This window comes from Simochromis diagramma, unplaced genomic scaffold (genome assembly GCF_900408965.1).
Source record: "Simochromis diagramma unplaced genomic scaffold, fSimDia1.1 OVJJ01000366.1, whole genome shotgun sequence".
Lineage (NCBI taxonomy): Eukaryota > Metazoa > Chordata > Actinopteri > Cichliformes > Cichlidae > Simochromis > Simochromis diagramma.
The window spans coordinates 24,215-40,393 of record NW_024386970.1 but is presented as its reverse complement, the minus strand read 5'-3'; the positions used below and the strand labels follow the sequence as shown (position 1 = coordinate 40,393).

The following is a 16,179-nucleotide window of genomic DNA, read 5'->3' as shown; positions in this document are numbered from 1 at the left end:
GCTGAACTGGAACAAGCGCTGCTTTGTGCCGCAGCGGCCACACAAGACTCTTCTGTCTGATTAAAGTCCTGCTGCCTGTGGCTGAAATAATAACCTGTCCTTCCTGCTGCACAGAGACCATCACGGTCAACGCTTCGTCATCTGAATGCATCAGTTTAAGTTCCAGCAGTAAGCAGCTGTGTCAGGACAGCAAGGGCACACGTGACAGCATCTTACCGTTAATCTGATCCTGAGTCAGGAACTTTGCCTGGAATGAAAGCAGGAACAGCATTAACAGAAATCTGGACGACAGCGAGAAGCTTCAGCGGGGACGTTATCTCACCATTGTGTCTGCTGTTGTGACGAAGCAGCCGGCTGTCAGCGCTCAGGAAAACTGATCCACGCTCTGAAAGATGAGGAATGTAACGGGAGCGGACGGCGGATGCAGGCTGGGACAGCCAGGCTCATCCCTCTGCTGCTGAGGTGTCGCGTTTATGTTTGAAAGCATATATATTTAATATCACACATGCTGCACATACGAGCAGCTGAAAGCCTCCTACACACTCTGTTCACCTCTGACCCACGTGACCAGGGTCAGAGGTGAACAGTCAACACTGGAGGACTCCTGAACGCCTAAAAACTGCTGCAAAACAAACAATTATTTAAAACAAAATTCAGTTTTCATTAGAAGGAGCAGATACTCTCGGAGAGTCGATGGACAGGAGCAGAAAAGGATTAAAGGTTAATATTATTTCTAGAGCTACACACATTTTGTTATCTTAAATCTGTAAAATGCTGTTTAGTTGGAAACCTGTGAATTCTTCTGTCTAAAGACAGACTCAGTGAATCGCTCACTGTAGGTTATTTAAAAGTAGAATGGGAGGCAGAGCCTTCAGTTTTCAGGCCCCTCTTCTGTGGAACCAGCTTCCAGTTTGGATTCAGGAGACAGACACTATCTCTACTTTTAAGATCAGGCTTCAAACTTTCCTTTTTGCTAAAGCATATAGTTAGGGCTGGACCAGGTGACCCTGAATCCTCCCTTAGTTATGCTGCAATAGACGTAGGCTGCCGGAGGATTCCCATGATGCATTGAGTGTTTCTTCTTCAGTCACTATGTGTTAACAGACCTCTCTGCACTGAATCATACCTGTTATTAACCTCTGTCTCTCTTCCACAGCATGTCTTTATCCTGTCTTCCTTCTCTCACCCCAACCAATCACAGCAGATGGCCCCGCCCCTCCCTGAGCCTGGTTCTGCTGGAGGTTTCTTCCTGTTAAAAGGGAGTTTTTCCTTCCCGCTGTCGCCAAAGCGCTGCTCATAGGGGGTCATATGATTGTTGGGTTTTTCTCTGTATGTGTTATTGTAGGGTCGACCTTACAGTATAAAGCTCCTTGAGGCGACTGTTGTTGTGATTTGTATAAATAAAACTTTACTGAATGAGAAATATGATTTAACAAGAAATAACTCCGATACAACACATCACTGTGACGTTGTTCTTCGTCTTTATCGGAGCTCTTATCGCGGTGTGCTCGTATAAACCATACTCTGAGCCTGAAGCCTCTCTCTACATGAACTGAGGTTGTATTAGAGCACGCTGCTGAATTGAATACATTTTGAGGATGTTTTTGAGGCATAACTCCTCCAAATTAAATTAAAAAGAAGGTTAAATTAAAAGATCTGAGAACTGAGACTTTGGGTATTCGGATACATTTACTTGGTTCAGTTTTATTCACATATATATCCACACATATTTAAACAAATATTTGATTTTATATATTTCAGCTGCATTTTTCATGTTTCTTAGGGAAAATCATTGAGCGTGAGCTGAGGAGAATGAATATTTTTGGTGGTTTGTGAGCTGCTTTCAGTTGTTGTATCTCAGTAATAAACAGGTGGAAAAGTGTGGATGCTGTGAGGCTGTATTTCTAATATCCAGTGAAAACCATAAACAGTTTCATCATGGCGTTCCTGTGATTCTGCGACAGATCCTCATTCTTCTCCTTCTAACTCCGTCATATGTGGCTCATCTGGTGGAGGTGGAGCGTGTAGACGGTGCAGGGCCGTGGGATGTAGATCAGTCCGGGGACTGTCGTCCTCAGGATGCTGTCGTTCCACAGACAGGCCACCCACATCGCCACCAGGATCAGAGCTGCAGAGAAACTATCAGCACAGAGTCAAACAAAGGACGTCTTACGTAGGAGTTTGCAGGAAGGCAGCAACCACTCAACAAGCAGTTGGGAAATGCTCATTTTCCCCAGCGTGTCACCAAACAGTCGCCTGTGTGAGCGGAGCTTTGGGCCCACTGATGGAGAAGAAAAGGGTGGAGGACAGTGAAAACGAGCAGTCTGCGTTAATGATGTGAGATGTTGTTTTAACTATTATTGATCCTGAGAGTCTGAATGAGTCAGTGTATTACCAACTTAACCTTGAACCTTTAATGTTGGGCGACTAAAAACCTGAAAACATAATTATTTATGTTTCCCAGTTTGCTCATTCGCTGCGTTAAATCTTTTTTTTACCTGTAGAACATGAAAAGCCCGTCACTGTTGAGAAACAAGCCCCGCCTCCTCTGATGCATCACTGTAGTGGTCATGGCGAAGAAGGTGAAGGTGAAGAGGATGAAGGTCTGTCCTTCTGTGATTAAATACCTGTCGCCAGGGACAAAGAGAAGCATAACCAATCAGCTCAGTGGCTCCATCAGGTGGCCGGTGGGTGAAGTCGCCCTGCAAACGTCCACTGGTGTAAGCAGACCAAGCCGCTTCAGGGATCATTTCAGGGGAGGAGCCAGTCGGTTCGTTTTGAAGCCGTTTTTCTGGTAGCTGAGTGTGAGGAAACTTCCTGCCATGTTAAAAATGTGTTTTCCACTCAGTTTGAGTGTAATTCTAACTGACCGCAGTGCGACATAAGTGCACATCGGGCAGTTTTCCACCGTGAGTGTTTCAGTAGGGTGACTGTATTTTGATTTTCAAAAAAATAGGACACTTGGACCAGTCATGAAGAACTTTAATAACACTGTTTCATATTTAAACTATGCTTTCTCTGTACGGTTAATGAATGGTGACATAAAAAAGGTCATATAGGCTTTTACAAGTCAACAAGTGCAAAAAAAAGAGGACGGTTGGTCACCGTAGTTACAGTGAATCACAATCGTTTGAAACTTCCTGCATCCGCCGGCAACCTTTTGCTATCCAGCTGCAGAACGCACTTTGTCTCTGTCACACTCAGAGGTCTGAGGCTTTCACTATTTGTGTGTCAGAAAAATGATGAATTTTAGGTTTGTGTGTGAAAACAGCCATTCACCTGTTTGATGCGTTTATGTTGAAGGGAGCAGTGAACTGAAAAAGTTGCTTTCATTTAACAGCAGAGAACGAGCAACGGTTTAAAAACTGCAACCAGCAGAAGCACAAAGTAAAACACTCGTTTGGTATTTAAAGGTCTGAGTCGACCTTCACTCGCTTCTTGAATTCTGTCCTCACTGCAAAAACCAGGAAGTCAGCAACACCTGAGAAGCAGCTAATCAATTATTACTAACAGCTGGAGGTGATCACACACACACACAGCCTCAGGTGGTCGGGTATTGTTCTTCAACTATTTACAGGTGAGTTCAGCTGTTACCTGGTGGGAGGACAGCAGCAGATTAAAGCAAAACTTTCAAATGTCAGAAATTCAACATAATGAAGATTTAACTTATAAGAGTTGTAATTACTCTGATTACTGATATTTACTATTTCTTTATTAAAACTCAAAATATCCACGATTATATCTGTGACTTCAGCTGTGACCTGTGATTAAAACAAATATTTAAAAAATGATAATATTATTTTATCACTTAGCTGCAGTCCAACTCGGCCACCACAGAGGTCATTTTTGTCCATAAAGAAGCAAATATGGCGTCTTAAACTAAAAATAAAAACATGCTTTTATTTTATACTCACGCACTAGTCAAAATTCATTCTGTATATTTTTCATGTCCACGCGTCTAAACTGTATGTGTGTGCCGCTGTGATTGTATACTGGGAGAATATTTCATGCTCTGTAACTTCAAAGCTTCTCCGTTGTGTTCGTTGTTTCTGCTGCTGTCATCCCTGCTGGGAGCCACCTGACCCCTGAGCTCTGTAGATTTTCTTAATTATGAATGAATTTAATTTTGTTCTGCCTGGCTGGCTGTGTGAGTGAGTGTCTCAAAAATATGGAAATGTCCTGGAGTAAAGTCGAGAATGAGCCTCTGCACGTCTGACTCTCACACTGTACACAAACCTCTCACTGCAGACTAAATGCAGATTTATGTACCTGCTGCTGGACTTTTTTAATTACTACTTTCAGCCAACACAGGTTTCACTTGGTGCCTCCACCTGTTAGCTACTTTGGGTTTAAATCGAAAACTCTGTGGTTAATGTTCCTCTGAGATGAAAATAACAGCTTACTTGATGCTCAGTCATCCAGGTAAGGAAATCCCAGAAAGCCCACTGAAGACGCTACGTCCAGTTTTCAGTGGGAGAAACGGTCCGTCACTCATCCAGGTGACCTCTTGGTGTTGAAACATGTACCTGCAGACTCTGCAGTCTATTCACACCTACAGGCCAGTGGCCACGCCTTCAATGATGAGGATGTAACATCCTGGACAGGGAGGAACGCTGGTTTGAGGGCGGAGTCAAGGAGGCCATTTATGTGAAAAGGGAAAGACCATCTCTGAATGGAGGAGGGGCCTAAGGGTACATCTGTCACCATCTTACAATGTTGGCCTTTGATCGGTGGTCAAGACAGTTTGCACATTATTGATAATAAGCCCATCGTTCCTTCAGTGGGCTGGTTTCAGTCATTATGCAAATGTCCTGTTTCTAAGGTTGGAAAGCTGCAGTCAGCTGAGACTGAAGACGTCACCTGGATGATGACGAAGCGTTGATGAAAACATCCAGACGATGAGGTGTTTTCGATGTCTTGGCTCTCACAGGGCAGACGGACGCATTTCATCAAAACTGGCGATTATTATTCCAAGTTGTTCTTTTTCTCTAAAACTCTGGATTAACGTTGCTGCACATCTGTAAGCTGCTTTGCAACCCACCTCCAGCCCTTCACATGCTGTTTATGAGCTAAATTAGTATCAGTAAAACCTAAAAGTAAGTTTTGTTCTTCCCTCAGATATTTGCAGGGACTGAATTTTAAGCACGGACAGAGCATGTGCAGAGGATGTTGTAGTAAAGCAGACTGACCAGTAGTAGGCAGCGTTTGGAGCGAGTAGCATCCACGCTGACGGTGGCATCCTCTCCTCCTGCTCCCTGCGACTGAAACAACCATTGAAGAAGAGCACGAGGACGAGGAAGAAAGGGACGTACCTAAGGAGGAAAACGATCCTCGTTACAAGAATAAATGTCAAACATCGACATCGCCTGCTCTTTTGTTTAAAAATCGCTTTTCCTTTGAATTTAAAGCTGCATTTGTTTTTGTCTGTTTTGCAACATTTTTCTGTACTTGTGCTTAATTATAATTATACATTTTTGTCCGCATGTGGAGTCATTGCTTAACACAACACAGCAGCTTTTTCTCTTCTTACCACATCGTGTGACCAACAGTGTCATCATAGTGAAACAGCAGCTCAAAGATGTCGACCTGAAAAACACAAAAACTTTATGAACACGAATCTTTACAATTTTATTCATTTATTTGTTTTATTTCTCAAATAGCAGATGATGCATCAGTCATTCAACTGTTTCCCCAAGTTCAGATTCACATGTGTGTCCTCGGGTCTGCGGCGCTGTTCGTCCATCTGGAAGGTTTTGGTGTGAGCTGTCAGATTTCTGCTGCCTTCTGTATGAAGATCAGTGGAGGTTTCTTACATTCTACTTTCTCTGAACCACACTTCACTCACCAGCTTAGACTGAAGGATCAGAATCAATGTGTCAGAAACAGACCTGGAGTCCTTTAAATTCTCAGTGTTGTTGTGCATTCAGTTCAGATTGTAATGGGGACGAGCTGAACTCTGTATCAGGAGAACAAGTGTTCAGCTTCAGTTTCACTAAATCTGACTCACACCGAGGGAGGAGGAGGAGGAGGAGCGGTTCTTACAGAAGGATCTCAGCTCAAGGACCCCCTCCTGAGCTCAGATGTATATTTTGCCACCGTTCACGGTCCGGGGTCCTCTCACTGTTTGTTATTCGGTCTTTCGAGTGCAGCACCTACCAGGGACGAAGGTTTGAGGTTCCTCATTATTGGATTCTCTCTAACAGGCAGGTGCAGCTGGTAACCAATCAGCAGCAGGCGTCTCGTGATGGAGTCTGCCACCAAGTGAAGGGTGGTTCCCATGGAAACGGCGATGATGCCAAGGCGGACGGCGAGGCCCGGGAGCATCCAGGGGCTGCGTTCAAGCATCTGAGACGGAGCGAAGTCAATTAAAACTCAGAAAATCGACACCAAAGGAGTTCGTCGTGTGGGATAGCCTGAGGCGCGTCACAGTTACTTTGAGAAGTATGAGCGGAGCCGTGACGTTGTACAGGAAGTGGAGATAGTCTGCAACCCCAGGATGCTGCAGAGGGAGCCAATCGGCAGGGAGGACGAGCTGCCAAAAACAAGACACTTCATGGTTAGGTTTTCCCAACATTATTCCACTAATGCTTTATTATTATAATAATTATTATTATTATTCCAATGCAGATGACCGAGGTGGCGTCTTAATGAAAATATATCGACGACTGAAAGCGATCACGTTTCAGCAGCAGAACAAAACAGACGCTGAATGTCCTGTTAGGCTCCCTCTGGGTGAAAATAGAAAGTCCCGAGATTAAGCGCTAGTCATCGTTTTGTTACCATGACGACGGGACGGCCAACATCCAGGATCCAGTTCTGGAAGGTGAAGCTGAGCCAGAGGTCTAGGTGGAAGCGAGGCCTCGGCAGAACCGCCTCCACCTGCGTGGAACCGGCCGAGCGGCTGCAGGACACAGAGACGAGCGGAGGAACATAAACGCACCGTTAACACAGAAAAAACATAGAAGCAGCTGAAACGGGAAGACGGGAAAATGGGAGCTCGGTGATTGCAAAAGGTGAAAAATGTCTCCAGCCTTCACAGGTTACGGACGTCAGGAGGCCTGAAACAACAGCGCAGAGCCTGTTTGAAGGGAGGCTGCAGTGGACTCTGACTCTCAGACTTATACGAGCTTATACTGACTAGTTTAAGAGAATGGGTCATATGAATGAAAAGAGCTTGTCTTCCATTGAAGTTAAATTGATATTCAGACCTGTCTGAAATCTCACAGAGCCCTCGTCTGTGCGCAGACGCTGGATTGATCTCAGGAGCTGAGTTATGGATGTGGAGCGGGCTCCTGAGGTAAACTGGTCCTCGATGAGGGCCCAGAGGGCCACACAGAAGAAATCAAGTGCCCTGACCCTGGAGCCAGGACTGGGGAGGAGGGGCCACCTTTCTCTGGGCCAGGGGTGTCAAACAGAAGGTCTGGGGGCCAAAAGTGGCCCAGCAAAGACCCAAATCTGGTCAAATGAACAGCTCTGGATGTGTTAAAGCAGACGTAAGTGTTGGTTTTAAACATTTTTTTATAAGTTTTACAGAAACAGACAATCAACTAACAGAAGTTCCTGTTTTTTCACAATCGAAGAAGTTTATTAGTTTCATCATGAGGCACAGTTAAAAATGTAGTTAATTTCTTACACGTTTTAGAGTTGTGCTGATAGATATTTCTTTCATTTACTACAGCAGCGTTTCTTTATCATGAGGTGTTTTCAGGAAAGTCGGACTAACAGGAGGCCCTGAGCTGAATCTGGAATACTTTTATGCCCTGAGGAGAACTCAAGGACATGGACGAATAGATGGATGGAAGGATGGATGGCACAGTTTAGAGGTTAAAATTTTCCATTTAATCTCATGAATAAATTAGTAAATAAATAAATTAGATGTTTCTGTAGAGACGTCTGCAGATGTCTTTTAATCATTGGTCCAAAGCTGTGACATTAATTAAAGGTGAATAACTGATTATGGGTGGGAATTATGAGAAATTGAACTGCACAAACCTGCACATGAAAGCTGCTGCACGCAGAGCTGGGTTCTCTCTCTTCCTCGTGGACGTCTTCGTGTCTGTCTGTAAAGTCATATTCTCTGCGTTATTGTCCTTTTCATTCCCACCGAGGTGTCAGTCCCACAGCGAGCACCGGTGCTCCAGAAACGGTTTCTCTTCATCTGAAATAAATCAAAGCAAATGATTTCACCAGCACAAACACAGAGCTTCTACAGGAAGTCCATCCAGCAGGTTAATCTGTCAGCAGATTAGCATTAATCTGCACAAACCCCCCTCCCAGTTTTTATTAGATTAATCTGGTTTAGATAAGCTGATCTCAGAGCTTATGGTCCTGGAGTTCAGTGTAAAGAGATAAAAACCTCAAAAACATGTTTTCATTTTACTGAAAAGGAAAAAATGAACCTGCAGCATCTGACTGAGCAGAGCTCAGACTGAGCTTGCTCTGCTGAAAGTCAGCACTTTGTAGTTTGAACTACTTTCAGGTGACATCAGGACAGTACAGCTATAGCTCATCTTTTCACCTGCTGAGTGAAAGTAAAAAACCCAAACTTTGAAACCACATAATCACAACTACATTTTTTTAAGCAGTCAAACAATCTCAAAATGAATCTGCCTTAAATGCAGCATAAAATCAGGGAATGTACAGAACATAACACATTAATGGCCTCTCAAGAAAAACACCACACTCACACTTTAATAAGTGTTAGAGAAAAAAACTGTATGGCAATTAATAAGAAAGAAATTGAAAGCTCACAGAAAAGAAGTTGATTAATGGAACAAAAAAATAATAATAATAATAATAAAAAAAAAATTATAGGCAATTTAAAAAACAAACTGCCAAATATATGAAATATTTAGAAAAGTTTCAAAATAATCTGAAGCTTGGGAAATTAATGGCAAAAAATATCTATATATTTAATTTTTAATTTTTTATCTTAATTTAAAATTCAAGTTAAAGTCATTATTTTATACTAAACCAATTCAAATGGATATCTCGTGATTATCCTGACGGTTTTTGTTTTGATGAGCAGATGCAGTAATTGACCCGGACCAGAGGGTGGCGCTGCAGTGCGGGCCCTCTCGCGGTGAACAGCAGAAGAAGAAGCGGGAACAGAAGTTGCTGGAGAACGTTCCTGTCGGAGGTGTTTTAAAGCGGAAACTTCCGTGAACGCTGAAATCAGCTGTTTGTTTCTGAGTGTTTGACGCTGCGGGACGACGTTTTTATTTTCAGCAACAACAGGAGGTGTCATTTATCTGACCTTTGACCTCAGATACGCTTTGGACGCCGCTCGCTGACGTTAGCAGTTAGCCGTCGGAGCTAACCGGTCCACTCGCTCTGCTGCTGCCCGGAGACGCACACCCTGAGTCCAGTGCTTATAGTCAAACCAGCCGGGACCTCTGAACGTTTCCTCCGGGGCTGTAGGTAGGACAGAGCCGTTTCATGTCACCCCCGGGGCCGGTGTGGACTCTTTAATGGGAGGCGGGTCGCTCCGGGGGAGTGGACGCTGTCAGTTTGGAAGAACGCGGAGCTCCTGGCTTCCTCTCGGGCTCTCATGGAGTCTCTGGCCGGGTATGTGTACAAGGCTGCCAGCGAGGGCCGAGTCCTGACCCTGGCCGCGCTGCTGCTGAACCACTCCGAGGCGGAGACGCAGTTCCTGCTGAGCTACGTGACCCACCTGAGCGGCCAGAGGTCCACCCCGCTGATCATCGCGGCGCGGAACGGCCACGACAAGGTGGTCCGGCTCCTCCTGGACCACTACAAGGTGGACACCGAGCAGACCGGCACGGTTCGGTTTGACGGGTACGAGCTCACCCGAGGCTACCTGCGCTCCACAGCCAGGTTTATTACTCAGATATCACCAGTTTCATGAAGTCAGGCAGGACAGAGGTCACGCAAAACTCAAAGTATTTGTTAAAAGAAGAACCGAGTTTACAGAAATTCGTCTGATGTAGTTTGACTGGTCCTCACCTGCTAACCTGCTGCACCAGCTTATGTCCACAGCAGCTTTCATATAGTGCCCTAAATAAGTGTCAATCAAACTAATCTTGGGAAATGAATAAACTTAACAGAAGTTAACAGAAACACAACTGGTGCATTTCTGAAAAAAGGGTCAGAGGTTAAAAATGGAAAAAGTCTGACATGATGATGAAGAACTAATAAGACATTTTTGTTGGAAACAGTTTTAGAGGATGTTTAAAAAGGACAATTATTACATTTTACAGCTGTCAGCTGCTGTTAGTCCTCATTAGTGAAACTGTGTTTGAAATGGATCTGTCGTTGTTGGAGGAGGAGGAGAGAAGGATGATGAAGGCGTACATGTGTGAAAGTCATAGTATGGTCTGACAGCGGTTTGTGGTGTTTGGGGATAAGTCGTACTCTGTGCGGGCGTCTCTGATCACATACATAAAATGTGATCAGGTGAAAAGACGATTTCCATCTCGGCCACTGTATTCCACTTCCACACGCTGCGAACCATATATACCGTATATTTTAATGGATTAATTCTAAGTTGATGCGAAGACATCAAGAGGATATATATGGATACCATAATCTGGTTTCTATCAAATACACTAAAAAAATGAGGTACTGTATGTTTACTGTTATATAAGCGATCTGTTTCACTGCAGCGAGGTCTGCCTGTAAACGTGCTGTTAAATGTTCTTCAGTGCTTTACGTGATGAGGCTGAAGGCTCGATTAGATAATCAGAGCACCTTTGAAGTGATAAGAGAATCCGGATCACGGGGAAAGATCAGGTTTCTGTTTCATTTTAAAAGCATTGAAACCAAAAGCTTCGTTCAGCGGCTCTTTACCTCAGCAGAAGGTGTTTGCATTTTAAATTATTCCTCGTTTAATGAGCAGTTTGTCAGGAAACAGATGAGCAGCCTGAGGGGTCGACGTGCTGCAGGTCTGCTGCCGCGATCCAAACGTGACGGTTCAGAGTCTCCGTGGAACGGCACAAAGACCGCGGCGTTTTATCTCTGAGGTTCAAACATCTCGTGGAGGTCGACAGATGTATTGAAAGCATGTCTGTGTCCTCTGGTCCTCAGTCATCAACGTCACAGTCAGTCCCACTGTGTGCTCTCTGCAGTAAAGGAAGAGGGCGTGCTTGATTCATAACACCAGACAAAAGAGAGCTTGAATTTTACTGAGATTGTTCTGTTGTCATGAGTTTTGGTAAACTGACACTGAGACCTGCTCTACGTAAACGGCTTTCATTTAGAAAACACTGAATGGGTTCTGAATCCTGAAAAGTACAATCCAACCAACAGTTGAATCTGTTTTTATTGTTCTTGTAGTCGTTACTATCGTTGTTTGAATCGTGACCATTTAACCGGAGGATGATGACACGTTAACGTTTGTTGTCTCTGGCCTGCAGCTACGTCATCGACGGAGCCACGGCGCTGTGGTGTGCAGCCGGCGCAGGACACTTCGAGGTGGTGCGTCTTCTGGTGAGTCACCACGCCAACGTCAACCACACCACCATCACAAACTCCACCCCCCTGCGAGCCGCGTGCTTCGACGGGCGTCTGGACATCGTTCGCTACCTGGTGGAGCACAACGCCGACATCAGCATCACCAACAAGTTCAACAACACCTGTCTGATGATTGCCGCCTACAAAGGCCACACGGAGGTGGTGAAGTTCCTGTTGGAGAAGGGGGCGGACCCCAACGCCAAGGCCCACTGCGGGGCCACCGCGCTGCACTTTGCGGCTGAGGCAGGACATCTGGACATTGTCAAAGAGCTGATGCAATGCCAGGCGTCCATGGTGGTGAACGGGCACGGCATGACGCCGCTGAAAGTGGCGGCGGAGAGCTGCAAGGCTGACGTGGTGGAGCTGCTGCTGGCGCACGCCGACTGCGACCCTCACAGCCGCATCGAGGCCCTGGAGCTGCTGGGCGCCTCGTTCGCCAACGACAGGGAGAACTACGACATACAGAGGACGTACCACTACCTCCACGCGGCCATGATGGAGCGCTACCGCGATCCAGACAACATCATCACCAAGGAACTGTTCCCGGCCGTCGAGGCTTACGGAGGGCGCCGCGAGTGTCAAACGCTGCAGGACCTGGAGGCCATCAGGGTGGACCGCGACGCCCTGCACATGGAGGGACTGATGATCCGAGAGCGGATCCTGGGCTCGGACAATATCGACGTGTCGCATCCGATAATCTACCGTGGCGCCGTCTACGCTGACAACATGGAGTTTGAACAGTGCATCAAGCTGTGGCTGCACGCCCTCCGCCTGCGGCAGAAAGGAAACCGCAACACGCACAAGGACCTGCTGCGCTTTGCCCAGGTGTTCTCGCAGATGGTCCACCTGAAGGAGCACGTGTCAGCCGCTGCTGTCGAGCAGGTGCTGAGTTGCAGCGTTCTGGAGATTCAGCGCAGCATGGTTCGCGTGGAGGCCGCCGCTGAATCCGAGCTGCCACAGGCCATGGAGAATTACGAGTCCAACGTCTTCACCTTCCTCTACCTGGCGTGTATCTCCACTAAAACCACCTGCAGCGACGCGCAGCGCGCCGCCATCAACAAGCACATCTACGACCTGATCCAGCTAGATCCGCGGTCACGCGAGGGCGCCTCGCTGCTCCACCTCGCCATCAGCTCCACCACGCCGGTGGATGACTTCCACACCAACGATGTGTGCAGCTTCCCCAACGCGCAGGTCACCAAGCTGCTGATCGACTGCGGCGCGCAGGTCAATGCCATCGACAACGAGGGCAACACGCCGCTGCACGTCATCGTCCAGTACAACCGGCCCATCAGCGACTTCCTCACGCTGCACGCCATCATCATCAACCTAGTGGAGGCCGGCGCGCACACGGATATGACCAACAAGCAGAACAAGACGCCGCTGGACAAGAGCACGACGGGCGTGTCCGAGATCCTGCTGAAGACGCAGATGAAGATGAGCCTCAAGTGCCTGGCGGCGCGCGCCGTCCGGCAGCACCAGATCACGTATCGCAACCAGATCCCCAAAACGCTCGAAGAGTTCGTGGAGTTCCACTGACGCCGGACGATTTTTAAAAACGTTTTTCTAACAGTTCACACGGTGCTGAGGTTGACAGTTCAGATCGTTTTTTGAGCATTTTTATATTAAAAAAAATCTTTTTTTCTTTTCGGCGGCACCAGGCAGCTTCCTGTTTTGCCTTACCTCTCTGCCAGGAAGCTGCCGCCACGTCGCCGCGATTGTGTAAGAAGAAATGATCGGAACGAAGGAACGAGTGCCTGAAGAGACGCCGCCGGACGACCGAGCTCAACCACCAATCAGCCGCCGCGCAGAGGATTATTTTTTTAATTGGAGAGAAGTTTTTATCGGGGTTGTTCCTGACTGTGGCGGGTCAAGGCTGAATTCAGACGTCTGCTTCATCACGTTTGAGTTAAACTTTTTCTTCTGGCTCTAAAGAAACTGTGCGGACACTCCTGCTCTGAATCCTTCCACGCCCTTTTATTTATAGTTGTGGGTATTTATTTGGGCAGCGTTCAGCCTTTTTCTCATCAGCTGTGTCGGGTTTTGTTTTTGTTGTTTTTTTAATGAGATTTCTGATAAAATAACTGCAAATGAGCTGCTTTGACTTTCTCTCACTGTCTGAGAAATTCTAAAAAGAAACAGCATAAAAAAAGTCAAAGTTTAGTGTTAGAAAGAAAACAGCCGACCTTTACACGGAGTTTCATCAGATTTGTCTGAATGCAGATTTTGTGTCCCAATAAAGTTAAAGGTTTTTTTAGTCAATGGATAAGTACGTGCCAAAAAGCCTCCGCCGAGGGTCAAACTGAGTCTTGAAGCCCAGATTCAGTTGAAGTGTTCAAACCGACGTCTCTCCTGCTGTTGTAGAAATCATCAGGAGTTGCACTTTGATGCCATAACGTGACAAAGTTTTATTTTATTCTAACTTTTGACACCAGGATGTGAAAAGTGAGCCAACAAAAGGCTCGTCAGTCGGTCTCTTACAGTTTAGATAACGAGCACATCTCGAACTCGCCATGATGGATGTTTCTCCACGCTGACTCTTGGGAAGCTGCGAGCGTTTCGGGGGCGGAGGACTCGACTGCCGGCGGCCTTCCGACTGACACGTGGGGAGCTGGTGCGGCGTCGCCTGGGCGTTAATGACCATATCTGCGTCACCCTTGCGCACTCGCAGACTTGAAAATTGACCGAGGCGTTGGGGATCTGCAGAACCGCCCGTGGCATTTACTGTAATGTTTTGGCGTTTGTTGATAGCCTCTCGTGTTGCTGAACGCCCCGCTGCAAGAATCAAAGATTTTAAAACTTAATCTGAAACCAAACAAGGAAAAGAAACCAGTTTTGAGTGCAGGTTTCAGATTTCTGCATCGTAGGCGTCACCTCACCGGGATCAGCAGTGCCTTTAAGTAAAACGTCCGGATAATCCCGACTCGCAGCCAGTCTGATGGGCCGTTTCTGGCTTTAAGTTTTAATATGAGCGTCGTTAAAGTGAGTAGTTGAGAAATAAATGGTAATCTTACTCGGTGCTATCGTTTAGCGGTGTGAGACTGGAGTCGGCGGATTAATTTTCCAGATCTGGAGCAGGATCCTCCAGGAGGGACGTTAGAGGATGAAGGTTTTGATCGATGCTCTGCGGGCGTTTTTTGCATTCCTGCTGGATGTTGAATATCGACGCCGCCGCGTTTTATTTATCTGGGAGCAGGTCCGACTCTTCTCACATCCCTCCCGTACTGAAGCTGCCTGTCACTTTATAAACACCTTTAACCCAAACGTCACGTTCGTTAGCATTTGTGCTCAGGTCGTTGAGCTTTAGATGCTCGCTAAGGCCCAGCCTGTTTGGTCCAAAGTGAGGATGAGACGTTTGAGAGCAAAGCTGTGGATGCTCCAGCAGAGGCCCGCTCTTATTTTCCACACAGGTGCCAAATCTCACCTGCTCTCATGTTTATTGCAATAATTCGATGTTCAAATGTAGACCTGAGGTGGGAATGGTGTGAGATTTAGAAAAGTTTCCTGGTCCGAGCGCCTCCTGTGTTTAACATCAGACTTTATTGTAACACTTGGGAGGACGGCCAAGCGTTCGGGTTGTTTTACTCTGTTTGGGAGCGCTCGCACCTCAATTGACCGTTAAACATCAGGTTTAACAAGCCGATCATGGTGGAAACTTTCTCGAGGCTCTTCTTGGTCCACCGTTTGGCGTCCTGTAATCAGGTGTTGGAGAGCGTTTGCTCTCCTAATAAAACTCCAGCTTTTATTACCCATGTGCTCACAGGGCATTAGTCTGTGCCATCCACAGAGCTCGTTCTGTTTAATTCATTTTTAATTTTTTAAAACTATCATTGCAGGAGTGTTTGTGTCCTGGTGGGACCTTTTTTTTCATTAAAAGCAGGTTTCTGTGGCTGAGATGAAGCCAAAGATGCTCAGTGTGCCAGGAAAACTTAAGAGATGTCAGCTGATGGGTACTTCCTGCGGGGTGAATGCTGTTAAATTAAAGTCTTCTGTCTGAGCTCAGCTGCTGTGTCCTGTTGTTGATTTCCTTTCCATCTTTGAAATAGTTTGAGAAAAAAAACCTGCCAAAATTCAGATGAGTAAAGTGTCCGGGTTCAGGACTGCGGGGTTTCCGGCAACCACCTCAGCGTGAGGAGGAAGAGCGGCTGAACTCCGAGCTCTTCAGCCTGTCTGAGGAGGAGCCTTGTGTCTGCGATGGCCGCCTTATTTCTGCCACTGGGCGGGGAAAATGCAAACCACGAGTAAGGTAAATTTCTGAAAAAAGTAATTGGAAACGATTCTGCAATCATTCAAACGTCGGATGTTTCAAACTTTCAAGCTGCTTCTTTATAAGATTTCCAAATGTTTAAGTCAGAACTTCATTGCACATCGACGTGCGGGAGAACGTGACACAATCCCAAATTTCAAGGATCAGAACCTCCAGATGTGTGGGTGTGTTTTGTGAAAACGTATAAAAAACTGATCCTGGAGTCGAAGCTTTGGTCCGTGTTTCAGGACTCAGTCGAGCACCGAGAGGCGGGACCACACCTGAGGATGCAGACCGACCTGGAGCGGCAGCCAGCGGTGTGTCGGGCGTCACACGTGACTGTTTTACTAGTTTTATATTCAGTAGCGGCGTGCGTTTGAGCTACGAGTAAGAAAATGCAGTGATCTGATTGGTCAGATCTGAAAAACTGAGCTTGGAAAAAAAAATAAATAACTGCCATA

General features: G+C 46.3%; 2 protein-coding genes across 2 annotated transcripts; one reads left to right on the top strand and one right to left on the bottom strand.

Moving 5' to 3' along the window:
• Positions 1 to 1,352: 1,352 nt before the first annotated feature.
• cln6b (CLN6 transmembrane ER protein b) lies at positions 1,353 to 6,683 on the bottom strand. Its single transcript, XM_040038756.1, has 6 exons — positions 6,434 to 6,683; positions 6,157 to 6,345; positions 5,531 to 5,586; positions 5,190 to 5,312; positions 2,499 to 2,627; positions 1,353 to 2,139 (listed from the first exon to the last, which is right to left on the bottom strand). The coding sequence occupies exons 1-6, from the start codon at positions 6,572 to 6,574 to the stop codon at positions 1,992 to 1,994; spliced, it is 786 nt and encodes a 261-aa protein (XP_039894690.1). The 5' UTR covers positions 6,575 to 6,683; the 3' UTR covers positions 1,353 to 1,991.
• Positions 6,684 to 9,105: 2,422 nt separating this feature from the next.
• On the top strand, positions 9,106 to 15,474 carry fem1b (fem-1 homolog b). Its single transcript, XM_040038755.1, has 2 exons — positions 9,106 to 9,798; positions 11,376 to 15,474. Exons 1-2 carry the CDS (start codon positions 9,551 to 9,553, stop codon positions 13,009 to 13,011), a joined length of 1,884 nt encoding a protein of 627 aa, XP_039894689.1. The 5' UTR covers positions 9,106 to 9,550; the 3' UTR covers positions 13,012 to 15,474.
• The last annotated feature ends 705 nt before the right edge of the window (positions 15,475 to 16,179 follow it).